Source organism: Salvelinus alpinus, chromosome 31 (genome assembly GCF_045679555.1).
Source record: "Salvelinus alpinus chromosome 31, SLU_Salpinus.1, whole genome shotgun sequence".
Lineage (NCBI taxonomy): Eukaryota > Metazoa > Chordata > Actinopteri > Salmoniformes > Salmonidae > Salvelinus > Salvelinus alpinus.
This window is the reverse complement of record NC_092116.1, coordinates 14,752,975-14,765,320: the sequence shown is the minus strand read 5'-3', so window position 1 is coordinate 14,765,320 and position 12,346 is coordinate 14,752,975. Positions and strand designations below refer to the sequence as shown.

Here is a 12,346-nt window from a genome sequence, read left to right as displayed (position 1 = left end):
CTCCCCCCACTCTGGAGATAAGACTCCATGCTGGAGATTCCAGTCCTTCTAGCCAGGGAACGGGTCCTCAGCCTCACTGTGTAATCACCACACTTTCACATGTTGTTGCCGCAGGAACAGGGCTTCTAAATGCACAACTTTTTCCATGCTGGTGTAACGGATGTGAAATGGCTAGCTAGTTAGCGGGTACGCGCTACTAGCGTTTCAATCAGTTACGTCACTTGCTCTGAAACCTAGAAGTAGTGTTGCACCTTGCTCTGCAAGGGCCGCGGCCTTTGTGGAGCGATGGGTAACGACGCTTCGTGGGTGTCAGTTGTTGATGTGTGCAGAGGGTCCCTGGTTCGCGTCCGTGTCGGGGCGAGGGGACGTAGTAAAGTTATACTGTTACACTGGTACACAACCCATAATCATATGATCTGAAACTGTCTCTTCTTCGACTGAGCTGTTGATTTGAGCTCTGCTCACTCTGTTCTTTCAGAGGACCTCCACCGCTCTCATAGGTTGTGTCGCAAATGGCACCCTATTCCCAGGGTAGTGCCCTACTTCTGACACTACTTTTCACCAGAGCTGCTCAAACGCTGTGCACTACTTAGGGAATAGGATGCCATTTGGGACCGAGCCCGAGGCTCTGCCTCTCCTCTCTGCAGTAATGAGGAATGACCAAAGTAATCAATGTCCTAATTACCGTTCCAAACGGATCCCCCTCTCCTCCTCACTGTGTCTGCCATATCAGGGTCAATTATCTAGACCTCTGCCTGGACTTCCAAACAGGTTGACTTCAGGGCATGTATTCACAAAGCCACATCACATGCATGGGCTTAGGCAACTCAGCCTGCCCCTCCTCCTTCCCTCCCCTGGTTCTGCTTGGTCAGTTTAGCCTGGCGTGAGAGAGTTCTCCTCTCATTAACTCAAATCTCACCTCTAACTGACACTGGTGAACAGCCGTTTTCACCATTGTTCTTACAGATGCTGTTTGTTTGTGTTGCAAGTTCTGCCATGAGAGGCTAGCGTTGTATTTTAGATGTGATTGTACAGTTCTTTGAAACCATTTCTGTCTAGTTATTATCAATGCTCACAGATTGCTGTAGACTTACTCACTGGCATACCCTAACATTGAAGGATGAGCAGTAGATGACTAATAATGTATGTGTGTGTGTGTGTTTCAGTGTATCTACGGAAAGCCAGGGGAGACACTCTTCACCACCAGTGCCTGTGCGGCCGTCCTCCACCACAACCAGAACCCTGAGTTCTATGACGAGGTGAGTAAATAAACCTGACCTGCCAAGCCCCCCCTCCCATGGTTCACGTCTACAAAACAGTTAAACAGTTGAGTTTGAACAATGCATCATGTCTGGTTAAAGTTTCACTATAGGTGAAGGAGTTGAAAAGTTAGTGTTTTTAAAGCCTATTTAAAACATGGTCGGTCTACAGTACAGTATTCTACTGAAGTCCAGTCCACCAGTTATTTCCGGGTTAATCCTGTAACTCTGCCTCACACTGGGCTAGTCAGACACCCACCAGAGCCTCCCTGGCCAGGGAAAAGGGAGGGAGAGGTGAGGACAGGAGACTATCTCAGACCCACGGGAGCGGGGGCATCTTGTGTTTGGTATATGGATTAGACTCCACACACACTCACCATCCAAGCCCCCCCTTTTCTTTACTCTCCAGTGACCAATTCCTGGACCAATACCTCATGCCTTGCTGAATAGTTAACTAAATTAGTTCAAGTGAGTTATGAGGAAGACCAGCTTCAACAAGTGAAAGGACAGCACTATTGATGTTGACACATGATCAAGTCATACTTAGAATTATGTTTTAATTGACGTTAGTTTAATACTATGCCATGGGCTGTCTGTTATTTCCTGTGAAGCAGAGCGCACGTGCAGGCAGACTGAACATTATTCTACTCACTGTTACTGCCCCCTTGTGGGGAGAGTAGGAAGAATTGAGCTTTTTGACCAAATTGTTCAAATAAAATAAAAATACATTTTTGTCATTTAGCAGATGCTCTTATCCAGAGCAGCTTACAGTAGTGAGTGCATACATTTTCACACTTTTTTCTATACTGTTTTGTGTGTTGCAGTTTCACCTTTTAATCACTTTGCTGCATAAAGGCTAGACACATCATTTATGACAATGTTATGACTTATATAAAAGTAGTTCCATTACAGCTAAAGTAGCGTAGATAGGTCAGGTAAGGTGCATTTCTTATGAACATTAATATTAATGGTTGATTGGGTTCCTATGAACATTATCACTAATATTAATGATTGATTGGGTTCCTATGAACATTAGCACTAATATTAATGATTGTTTCCCTACCTATACAGGTGAAGATTGAGCTGCCAGTCCATGTTCATGAGAAACACCACATCCTCTTTACCTTCTACCACATCAGCTGTGAGATCAGTACCAAGACCAGCACCAAGAAGAGAGAGGGAGTCCAGTCCCTGGGTAAGACTAGGAGCGGAATGTGTGTCTGTGTGTGCGTGTGTTTTTTTGAGGGTGTGCGTGTGTCTGTTAGTGTATCTACCATCTACCTCCATTACCTTAGCCGTCCATCTCTCTCTGTAACAGTGGGCTACTCCTGGGCCCCTCTGTTGGAAGATGGCAGGATGCAGTCTATAGAGCTACAGCTGCCTGTGTCTGCCACCCTGCCCCCTGGATACCTGTATGACAAGACCCAGGATGCCAAGAAGGTACAACCCTCTGGGTACTGGAGAGAACCTGGGGTCAGGGCAGAGGTTTCTCCTGCTTGTATGCTAGTGGCATATGACTGAGATGACATTGATTAAAACATTTGGAGAACGATATTATGAAAAACTATTAGGGGTATAATGGTACACGTATTTGGTACGGGGACCTCGGTTTTGTCCGCACTGAACCCGAATGAATATATCTACACTGCGTTGTAGGCCTATAGGCTATGTCTACACTGCGTCGTAGGCCTATAGGCTATGTCTACACTGCGTTGTAGGCCGATAGGCTATGTCTACACTGCGTTGTAGGCCTATAGGCTATGTCTACACTGCGTTGTAGGCCTATAGGCTATGTCTACACTGCGTCGTAGGCCTATAGGCTATGTCTACACTGCGTCGTAGGCCGATAGGCTATGTCTACACTGCGTCGTAGGCCTATAGGCTATGTCTACACTGCGTCGTAGGCCTATAGGCTATGTCTACACTGCGTTTTAGGCCGATAGGCTATGTCTACACTGCGTTGTAGGCCGATAGGCTGTCTACACTGCGTTGTAGGCCGATAGGCTATGTCTACACTGCGTCGTAGGCCGATAGGCTATGTCTACACTGCGTTGTAGGCCGATAGGCTATGTCTACACTGCGTTGTAGGCCGATAGGCTATGTCTACACTGCGTCGTAGGCCTATAGGCTATGTCTGATGATGCTGTGACACACCACCCCAGACCATGATGGACGCTCCACCACCAAATCGATCCCGCTCCAGAGTACAGACCTCGGTGTAACGCTCATTCCTTCGACGATAACCGCAAATCCGACCATCACCCCTGGTGAGACAAAACCGTAACTCGTCAGTGAAGAGCACTTTTTGCCAGTCCTGTCTGGTCCAGCGACGGTGGGTTTGTGCCCATATGCGACGTTGTTGCCGGTGATGTCTGGTGAGGACCTGCCTTACAACAGGCCTACAAGTCCTCAGTCCAGCCTCTCTCAGCCTATTGCGGACAGTCTGAGCACTGATGGAGAGATTGTGCGTTCCTGGTGTAACTCGGGCAGTTGTTGTTGCCATCCTGTACCTGTCCCCCAGGTGTGATGTTCAGATGTACCGATCCTCTACAGGTGTTGTTACACGTGGTCTGCCACTGCGAGGACAATCAGCTGTCCGCCCTGTCTCCCTGTAGCGCTGTCTTCAGTGTCTCACAGTACGTACATTGCAATTTATTGCCCTGGCCACATCTGCAGTCCTCATGCCTCCTTGCAGCATGCCTAAGGCACGTTCACGCAGATGAGCACGGACCCTGGGCATCTTTCTTTTGGTGTTTTTCAGAGTCAGTAGAAAGGCCTCTTTAGTGTCCAAAGTTTTCATAAATGTGACCTTAATTGCCTACCGCCGTGTCTTAACGACCGTTCCACAGGTGCATGTTGTTTATGTTTCATTGAACAAGCATGGGAAATAGTGTTTAAACCCTTTACAATGAAGATCTGTGAAGTTTTTTGGATTTTTACAAATTATATTTGAAAGACAGTGTCCTGAAAAAGGGACATTTCTTTTAGTTCTGTACAATGTCGAGTGGTGGGGTTGATAAACCAGAATTGGAGGATCCTCCATCGAGGAACATTTTGGCTTCCCAGTAGATTACTACGGCGATGGACAGATAAAACATTAAAAGTATGTCGCCATGCTCAAAGAGAATAGCCTATGCAGCTGCCAACACCTCAAATATGTTGACACATTTACGCCGACATCACCCTCTGCATTCAAGCAGCCCTTGGCAGCTGATTCTGACCTGGCCAAAGAAATTACAGGAGCGATAGGTAGGCTATTTTATACAGTCTTTGGTTTATAGCCGTTCTCTGTGGTTGAGAATAGGGGGTTTCAGCACCTCATGAAAGTGCTCGAGCGACGTTAAGAACCTCCCTCTTTCACCCATTTCAGCAAACAGGTAGTACCCTCTCTATATAAGCAAGCCAATGCAAATGTTTTTAATTAATTGGCCAATGCACCATTGGGCGCTTACTTAAAGACCCAATGCAGTGAAAATACATATTTTCCTGTGTTTAATATATATTTCCACACTGAGGTTGGAATAATTCTGTGAAATTGTGAAAATGATGCTAATGCCCATGTAGTGTAAGAGCTGTTTGAAAATACCGCCTAAAATTTCAGCTTGTTTTGGTGGGATGGAGTTTTGGCCTCCCTGGTGACATCTGAAGGAGGCAGTGTCATGGTGCATTTGTAACCAAGTGGGAATTAGAAATTTACCACATAGACTGGGATCTTTATGACCGGTCATCACACTCGGAATTCCATCTTTTTAGAGAGCCGACTTTCCGACCTGAAGATCACATTCATGATTTGACCTCGTTTTTTTCCAGAGTTCCCAGTTGTTTTGAATGCACCATAACATCCCAAGCACCCGCTTTCCCACATGGTGACCTCTGACCTCACCTACTAAGGAAATGGCCTCTATTACAGTATTTTCGTCAGTTAAATGCAACAACAAAACATTATTTATGAAGAGCAATTTATGAATGTGTTTTTTTAAACTCTATATTTGATAGATGTACTTTTGGTTCATAGTTGACACAGCTTGTTGGCCATTAGCCTGTCTGCATTTCTCAACAAATTTCAAATTAGATGAATGCATCCAACTGTTATTTATGACTTCACAACTGCTAAATTCCCACCTCCCACGTGGTTACAAACACAGCATCAGAATGGAATGCCAGGAACATTATGAATGGCATTTAATTTTCCCGCTGTACCTAATCCAAACCGTGACTCCAAAACCGCAATACGTACCGAACCGTGGGTTTGGTGAACCATTACACCCCTACAAACTATGAGTTATTTAAAAATGCAGGATACTAAAATCACTTCATTGTATTTGTTTTTTTTCTCCTTACAGCCAGCGCCAGATATAAAATGGGTAGAAAACTGCAAGCCCCTTTTCAAAGTGAAGACCAATGTAGCTTCAACAATATACCCTGAAGTATGTCTTCTACCTTCCAACATTAAAACAACTTGTTAAAGCTATTGTAACAAACACCATAAGACATCTGTGTTCTGTATTTCTCTGTCTAGGATCTGCACCTCCACAAGTTCTTCCAGCACTGCCAGCTGATAAGGTCCTCCTCAGAGGGCAACCCAGCAGAACTCATCAAGTATCTTAAGGTGAGAGAGACACTTCTGTTGTGAAGTCTCATTTACGCTATCTCTTGGTATTGCTGTCTCTCTCTGACTTCAACCCTCATATATTTTAACTAAATTTCCTGCTGGTCATGCTCTCTCTCTCTCTTCTTTGTCTCTCTCTCTCACTCAACAACCCTTTCTCTCCATCTCTCTCCCTCCTTCCCTCCCTTCCCTAGTGCCTGCATGCCATGGAGGCTCAGGTGATCATTAAGTTCCTCCCCACTGTGCTGATGCAGCTGTTTGAGGTGCTCACTACGGCAACCAAAGAAGCTCAAGAAATCGCTGTCAACTCCACCCGGTGAGTCTTGACCCCTGACCCTATGACGGTATCATGATCTGACCCCATGAAATAGTGACCTAGACATAGTCATAGTTGTGAATGTGAGTTATAAGTCAATTGATTTGAAAGGCCTTTTTTTGTTGTCAAATATAACACAAAAGTCACTGTACAGGAGTTTGCTAAACGGCACAAACAGATTTGGGACGAGGTTATTTTAAATGCTTTTTTGGAAGCGTTAATGGATGTAGGTTGAGGAAAGTAACCATAATATTCTAATTCTTCAGTGTGATTATACACGTCGTTTCCCGGTGCCATGAGGAAGGACTGGAAAACTACCTGCGCTCTTTTCTGAAGGTAAAACATCAGGCATCATACACACAAGTCGATAATCATTTTGAGACTCCCGAATGGCGCTGCGGTCTAAGGCACTGCATCACTACAGACACCCAGGTTCGAATCCAGGCTGTATCACAACCGGCTGTGATTTGAAGTCCCGTAGGGCGGCGCACAATTGGCCCAGTGTTGTCCGGGGTAGGCCGTCATTGTAAATAAGAATTTGTTCTTAACTGATTTTCCTAGTTAAATAAAGGTTACATTTAATGAGCAGAATCAAGGCCTGGTCCTTGCCTTACTGATGAATGTAAAGATGGGTAATGCATTTTCAGTTGAAAGTTACTTAAAGTTCATTCATTTCTCATTTGGGATAATGTTCAACATACCATGTAAAGTGATAATGTGAAGGTTGTGTATTAATGCCTATTTCTGTGTTGTGTCCCCAGTATGTGTTTGTGTCTGGGAACTCTGGGACCACTCATGAAGTCCTGGCCACTGCAGTTACAGCCATCCTCAAACAGACAGCAGATTTCAACACCAGCAACAAGCTGCTCAAGGTGTGTGTGTGTGTGTGTGTGTGTGTGTGTGTGTGTGTGTGTGTGTGTGTGTGTGTGTGTGTGTGTGTGTGTGTGTGTGTGTGTGTGTGTGTGTGTGTGTGTGTGTGTGTGTGTGTGTGTGTGTGTATTTGGATCCCCATTAGCTTTTGCAGGAACAGCAGCATGCGCACACTTTTTTACTTGTCACGTTCAAGCATAAAATGTAAATTCCCATACTGACCAGCAGGTATCACTGCAGCACATGCAGCTGAACCAGCCACTTGTTCCTTGAAAGGGAAAGTGGATTCCTTACATTCTTGTGTCACTAATAAGCATGTTTTGACAACCCACCATGTTTTCGAAACAATTACTTTTGCGCAGTTTTCTATTGTCAGTACACCTAGGATATAGAACCCATTGATGTTTTTTGTTGTTGTCAGACTGTTGATATGATCTTTCTTAGGAAGGGTGCATCCCTAATGGCATCGCATTCCCTTTATAGTGCACTACTTTTGACAAGGGCATTATGCAGGCCTCTGGCCCAAGGTAGTGCACTATGAAGTAATAGGGTGGCAATCGGGACGCTCCCTAAATGTTTCACAATTGAGCAGTAGGTCCAACTTCTTCTGTCCCTCTTCCTCTTTTCTAGTATTCTTGGTTCTTCTTTGAGACAATGGCCAAGTCCATGGCCCAGTACCTCCAGGAGGGCAACAGGATCAAGGTTGGTGCATGTTCTATTCTGATTAGGGGTTTATCTTGTGTCCCACATCGAAGATAGTGCACTCCCACATGCACGCGTGCACACACCCACACAAAACAGCCATCCCTGACAAGCCCTCAGGTGGAGGGGAACAGTTAGCATTCTTGCTATGCAAATATTTATCATGTGGCGCTGCAGTGTTACATTTCACACACTCTTTCCTCACTGCAAAAATGTGGCAATGAACACTTCCTCATTCTACAGATATGCAAAGGTCAGTTGGTGATAAGGATATTCCTGTTTGTACTCTTATCTTGGCAACAGTTTAGAAACAGGCCCAGTAAAATCCAGACTGAAGCATCTACTGAAGATAAACTAAGGTTGCTGAAATTGACCACAATTCTAATATAATATTCACTAGTACATTTGAGGATTTTACAAGCTGTGCACATTTTAGTGAGTCATGTTTCATCTCTTAGGCTGTTGTGAAAGAAATCTATTTCTCAATGACCAGAAGAGCACACTTGTTCCTTCCTCCCATCCTATTAGTTAATATAAGATTAGTTTATCTGTAGTTGGGGCGAATCAGAACCACAAATCCACACACTTTATACCCATAGAACATCCATTGAGCTCAATTGGAAAATTGCCTTACCCAAGTTAATTGTCGCTCGGCCCTGAGGTTCACATGCCCCGGGTCACCATCTTGTCGACATCTATAAATGAGTGTGTTGTGTCCTACCAGATGCCCCGTGCCCAGAGGTTTCCAGACAGTTTCCACCAGGTGCTCCAGTCCTTGCTGTTGTCCATCATGCCTCACATCACCATCCGCCATGTTGAGATCCCAGAGGAGGCCCGCTGTGTCAACCTCAGCCTGGCTGGCTTCATCAAGGTCAGGCCCCCATACAGTGCCTGAACCATACATTACAGAGCCTGAACCATACACTACAGGCCCCCGTACATTACAGTGCCTGAACCATACACTAAAGGACGGACATAATACAAAATACATTATCCCTGCTCTGAAAAAGGAATACTGTTGATATTGAGGTCTTCATTAAAGACCAAACTCCCTTCTGAAACTAGCGATAATGTGTGGTGAATTCAGTGTACTGTAAGTCAGGTGCTGTATATGAAAGATGTTCTTGGTGTGCTTAGTTGGTTAGTCCTGGTCTTCTTAATGCCCTGATCTGGGCTTGTCTCCACAGCGCTGTCTGACCTTCATGAACAGAGGCTTTGCCTTCAGCCTGGTCAACGACTACATGTGTGCCTTCACACTCAAAGACCCCAAGGTACTCGACACCAACCACAGTACCAACCACAGTACCAACCACAGTACCTCTTCAATTGTTGATCATTTTATTATATACACATGTATATTTATATTATATAGGTACTGTACAATAACAATAACCCTCCTGCTATTGTTGATCATGTATCATTAATGCAACGGGAACTAAAACAGCCTGCTGTACAGGCTTCTATAGACAGTAGATGCACATTGACTGTGGGAAATGTGCCCTACATACAAAATAAGAGCGTGCTATAAGGGATCATGAATGATAATAGTATAATTATACAGGCTATACAGCTGACTACCATAACACAGTATGACCCTGGCAGGTAGAATAAAAAGCCTTTAGCGTGTGGCCTCTAGCAGTCTTCAACATGCCGACACATTTGATCAACACTATATTATCAGCCTTACTATATTTGACTAACAAATATAAATCAACATGTACATCCATTGTTTTATTAACCCTCCGATTGCCGGTGGCTCTACAATGTTTTGTCTCTGGGATTGAAAATAATCTCTATCTCAATTCTTTTCATTTGTAGGATGAAAATAAACAATTTGTTTCTGGTCATCTTGAGTTCCAGTACGTGTGTTGTCTTAGGAGTTGTTTTGTAATGCTAGAGCGGTTTGTTGACTGACAGGTCTTGACGGAGATGAAGTTTGACTTCTTGATGACGGTGTGTAACCACGAGCACTACATCCCGCTCAACCTGCCCATGGCCTTCGGCCGCACCAAGCTGCAGAGAGTACAGGGTAAGGAGCTCCTAATCTCACGCCATGCTTCTCTGTTCTATCAGCTACCTACCTGCATTTGCTCCATGCCGGTGCCACCATAGAAATAAGAGTGAATAGAGTGAGTGTTTTGAGTGTACCCATGCCAAGAAGTCAAGTCACGAAGTGTACCCTTTAATCTGTGCTGTGATTTGTTGAGTCAATTCAACTGGCATTAGAAAAAGCCACATCAGTTAGCATCATTTGAATGAACATTCTACATTACCATGGCAATCCAGCATTAGTTGATTGCATCCCAATACCAGACAGCCATTGTGAGTATACAGTACCAGTCTATTGCCGGGGTTAGAGCTTCCAAGTCCGTTCTATTCATTCATATTTCTAGGAGTGCCACACACAACCATCTATTACTGAGGTGCATAATTCAGGCCTTGTTCTGCAGTTTATGCTGGTTTTCCTTTCTCCCTGGTCACTTAAAGGGAAACTTCACCACTTTTCAACCTCATATTCATCCTCAATATGAGTTTGAAAAGTGGTGAAATTTCCCTTTAATGTATCAATTAATGTAACTGATGGAAAAAACCTACTTGTAATACAAGGACCCTTGAGGACCAAGTCTAATACAAAGCAGACCATGTGGAGTCTAGCAAAAGGGGGGTTGTTAAATTAATTCTATGAATGATATTTACCACAGCCACAGTATATTCTGGTAATAGTACTGCATGCTATGTTCATTTATTTTACTCATTTGTTTCTCCTCCCTCTTGTTTTGCTTGTGGTTGTCAGATTTTATTTCGTACGCGACGGAGCTTTTTGGCGTAGTAGGTAGGTGATGCCTCCATAACATCAACCGCCACGTTTGCAGTTTGAACGCCAACTGAGTCGGCATGCAACTAACCCACTTCTGCTACCTCCGTCTATCCAGGAAACTCCTAAACTCTTCATGATTGCTAAAATCTGTACCGCCTGCTTGGACCAATGTTTTGTTGTGGCCTGGAGATTGTCACACTTGCTGTCTTTGAACGTGGAAATCTAATTACTTTTCTCTCCCTGATGTTTTGACTGATGATTTCAGACGAGGGGAGAGTATTTCTTGCTGCCGCTGCATGAGGGACTGCTACCGTACATTCTCTCTCTATTCCTCTCTTCCATTTTCTCTCTCTCTCGTTCTCTCTCTCTTCCTCTCTTCCATTTTCTCTCGTTCTCGCTCTCTATTCAACTCTTCCATTTTCTCTCTCCCTTCCTCTCTTGTTGGCTGCTTTTCCTTCACTCTGTAGTCCAACTCATCCCAAACCATCTCAATTGGGTTGAGGTCGTGCGATTGTGGAGGCCATCTGATGCAGCACTCCATCACTCTCCTTCTTGGTCAAATAGCCTTTACACAGCCTGGAGGTGTGTTGGGTCATTGTCCTGTTGAAAAACAAATGATAGTCCCACTAAGCGCAAACAAGTAGGACAATGTATTGCTGCAGAATGCTGTGGTAGCCATGCTGGTTAAGTGTGCCTTGAATTCTAAATAAATCACAGATAGTGTCACCAGCAAAGCAACCCCACACCATCACACCACCTCCTCCATGCTTCACGGTGGGAACCACACATGCGGAGATCATCCGTTCACCTACTCTGCGTCTCACAAAAACACAGCAGTTGGAACCACAAATCTCAAATTTGGACTCATCAGACCAAAGAACAGATTTCCACTGGTCTAATGTCCATTGCTCGTGTTTCTTGGCCCAAGCAAGTCTCTTCTTATTCATGCCTTTAATAGTGGTTTCTTTGCAGCAGTTCGACCATGAAGGCCTGATTCACGCGGTCTCATCTGAACAGTTGATGTTGAGATGTGTCTGTTACTTGAATTCTGTGAAGCATTTATTTGGTCTGCAATCTGAGGCTGGTAACTCTAATGAACTTATCCTCTGCAACAGAGGTAACTCTGGGTCTTCCTTTCCTAATGTGAGCCAGTTTCATCATAGCGCTTGATGGTTTTTGCGACTGCGCTTGTTCTTGAAATTTTATGAATTGTCTTAAAATAATGATGGACTGTCATTTCTCTTTGCTTATTTGAGCTGTTCTTGCCATGATATGGACTTGGTCTTTTACCAATTGGGCTATCTTCTGTACACCACCCCTACCTTGTCACAACACAACTGATTGGCTCAAACGCATTAAGAAGGAATTATATTCCACAAATGAACTTTTAACAAGGCACACCTGTTAACTGAAATGCATTCCATTTGACTACCTCATGAAGCTGGTTGAAAGAATGCCAAGAGTGTGCAAAGCTGTCATCAAGGCAAAGCGTGGCTACTTTTAAGAATCTCAAATATAAAATATATTTTATTACATGATTCCATAAGTGTTATTTCGTAGTTTTGATTTATTCATTATTCTACAATGTAGAAAATAGTTCAAATAAAGAAAAACCCGTGTGTCCAAACCTTTGACTGGTACTGTACATCAAAACATATTATACAATTACATGTAGAAAGTGTTCATGCTCTCATAGGTGTTTCTCTGATTTCCCTGGTTAGGTGGTGGTGTTTCCCTGGTTAGAAGGTGGTGGTGTTTCTCTGATTTCCCTG

At 44.1% G+C, this 12,346-nt stretch overlaps 1 protein-coding gene across 7 annotated transcripts in view; it reads left to right on the top strand.

Moving 5' to 3' along the window:
- Positions 1–12,346, top strand: part of LOC139561653 (dedicator of cytokinesis protein 11-like) — a 120,286-nt gene that overhangs the window by 33,426 nt on the left and 74,514 nt on the right. For 5 of the 7 annotated variants that reach the window (XR_011672178.1, XM_071378898.1, XM_071378902.1 and 2 more), the window contains exons 19-31: positions 1,167–1,259; positions 2,331–2,454; positions 2,578–2,699; positions 5,603–5,686; positions 5,779–5,868; positions 6,063–6,184; positions 6,451–6,520; positions 6,946–7,056; positions 7,685–7,756; positions 8,481–8,627; positions 8,944–9,027; positions 9,674–9,785; positions 10,551–10,589. Coding sequence is in view for 6 of the 7 variants with exons in the window: in XM_071378898.1 (XP_071234999.1) it covers positions 1,167–1,259; positions 2,331–2,454; positions 2,578–2,699; positions 5,603–5,686; positions 5,779–5,868; positions 6,063–6,184; positions 6,451–6,520; positions 6,946–7,056; positions 7,685–7,756; positions 8,481–8,627; positions 8,944–9,027; positions 9,674–9,785; positions 10,551–10,589 (1,270 nt within the window). In the remaining variant the exon portion in view is untranslated. The remainder of the gene's footprint in view (positions 1–1,166; positions 1,260–2,330; positions 2,455–2,577; positions 2,700–5,602; positions 5,687–5,778; positions 5,869–6,062; positions 6,185–6,450; positions 6,521–6,945; positions 7,057–7,684; positions 7,757–8,480; positions 8,628–8,943; positions 9,028–9,673; positions 9,786–10,550; positions 10,590–12,346) is intronic. The other 2 variants (XM_071378901.1, XM_071378900.1) reach the window with 1 other exon arrangement.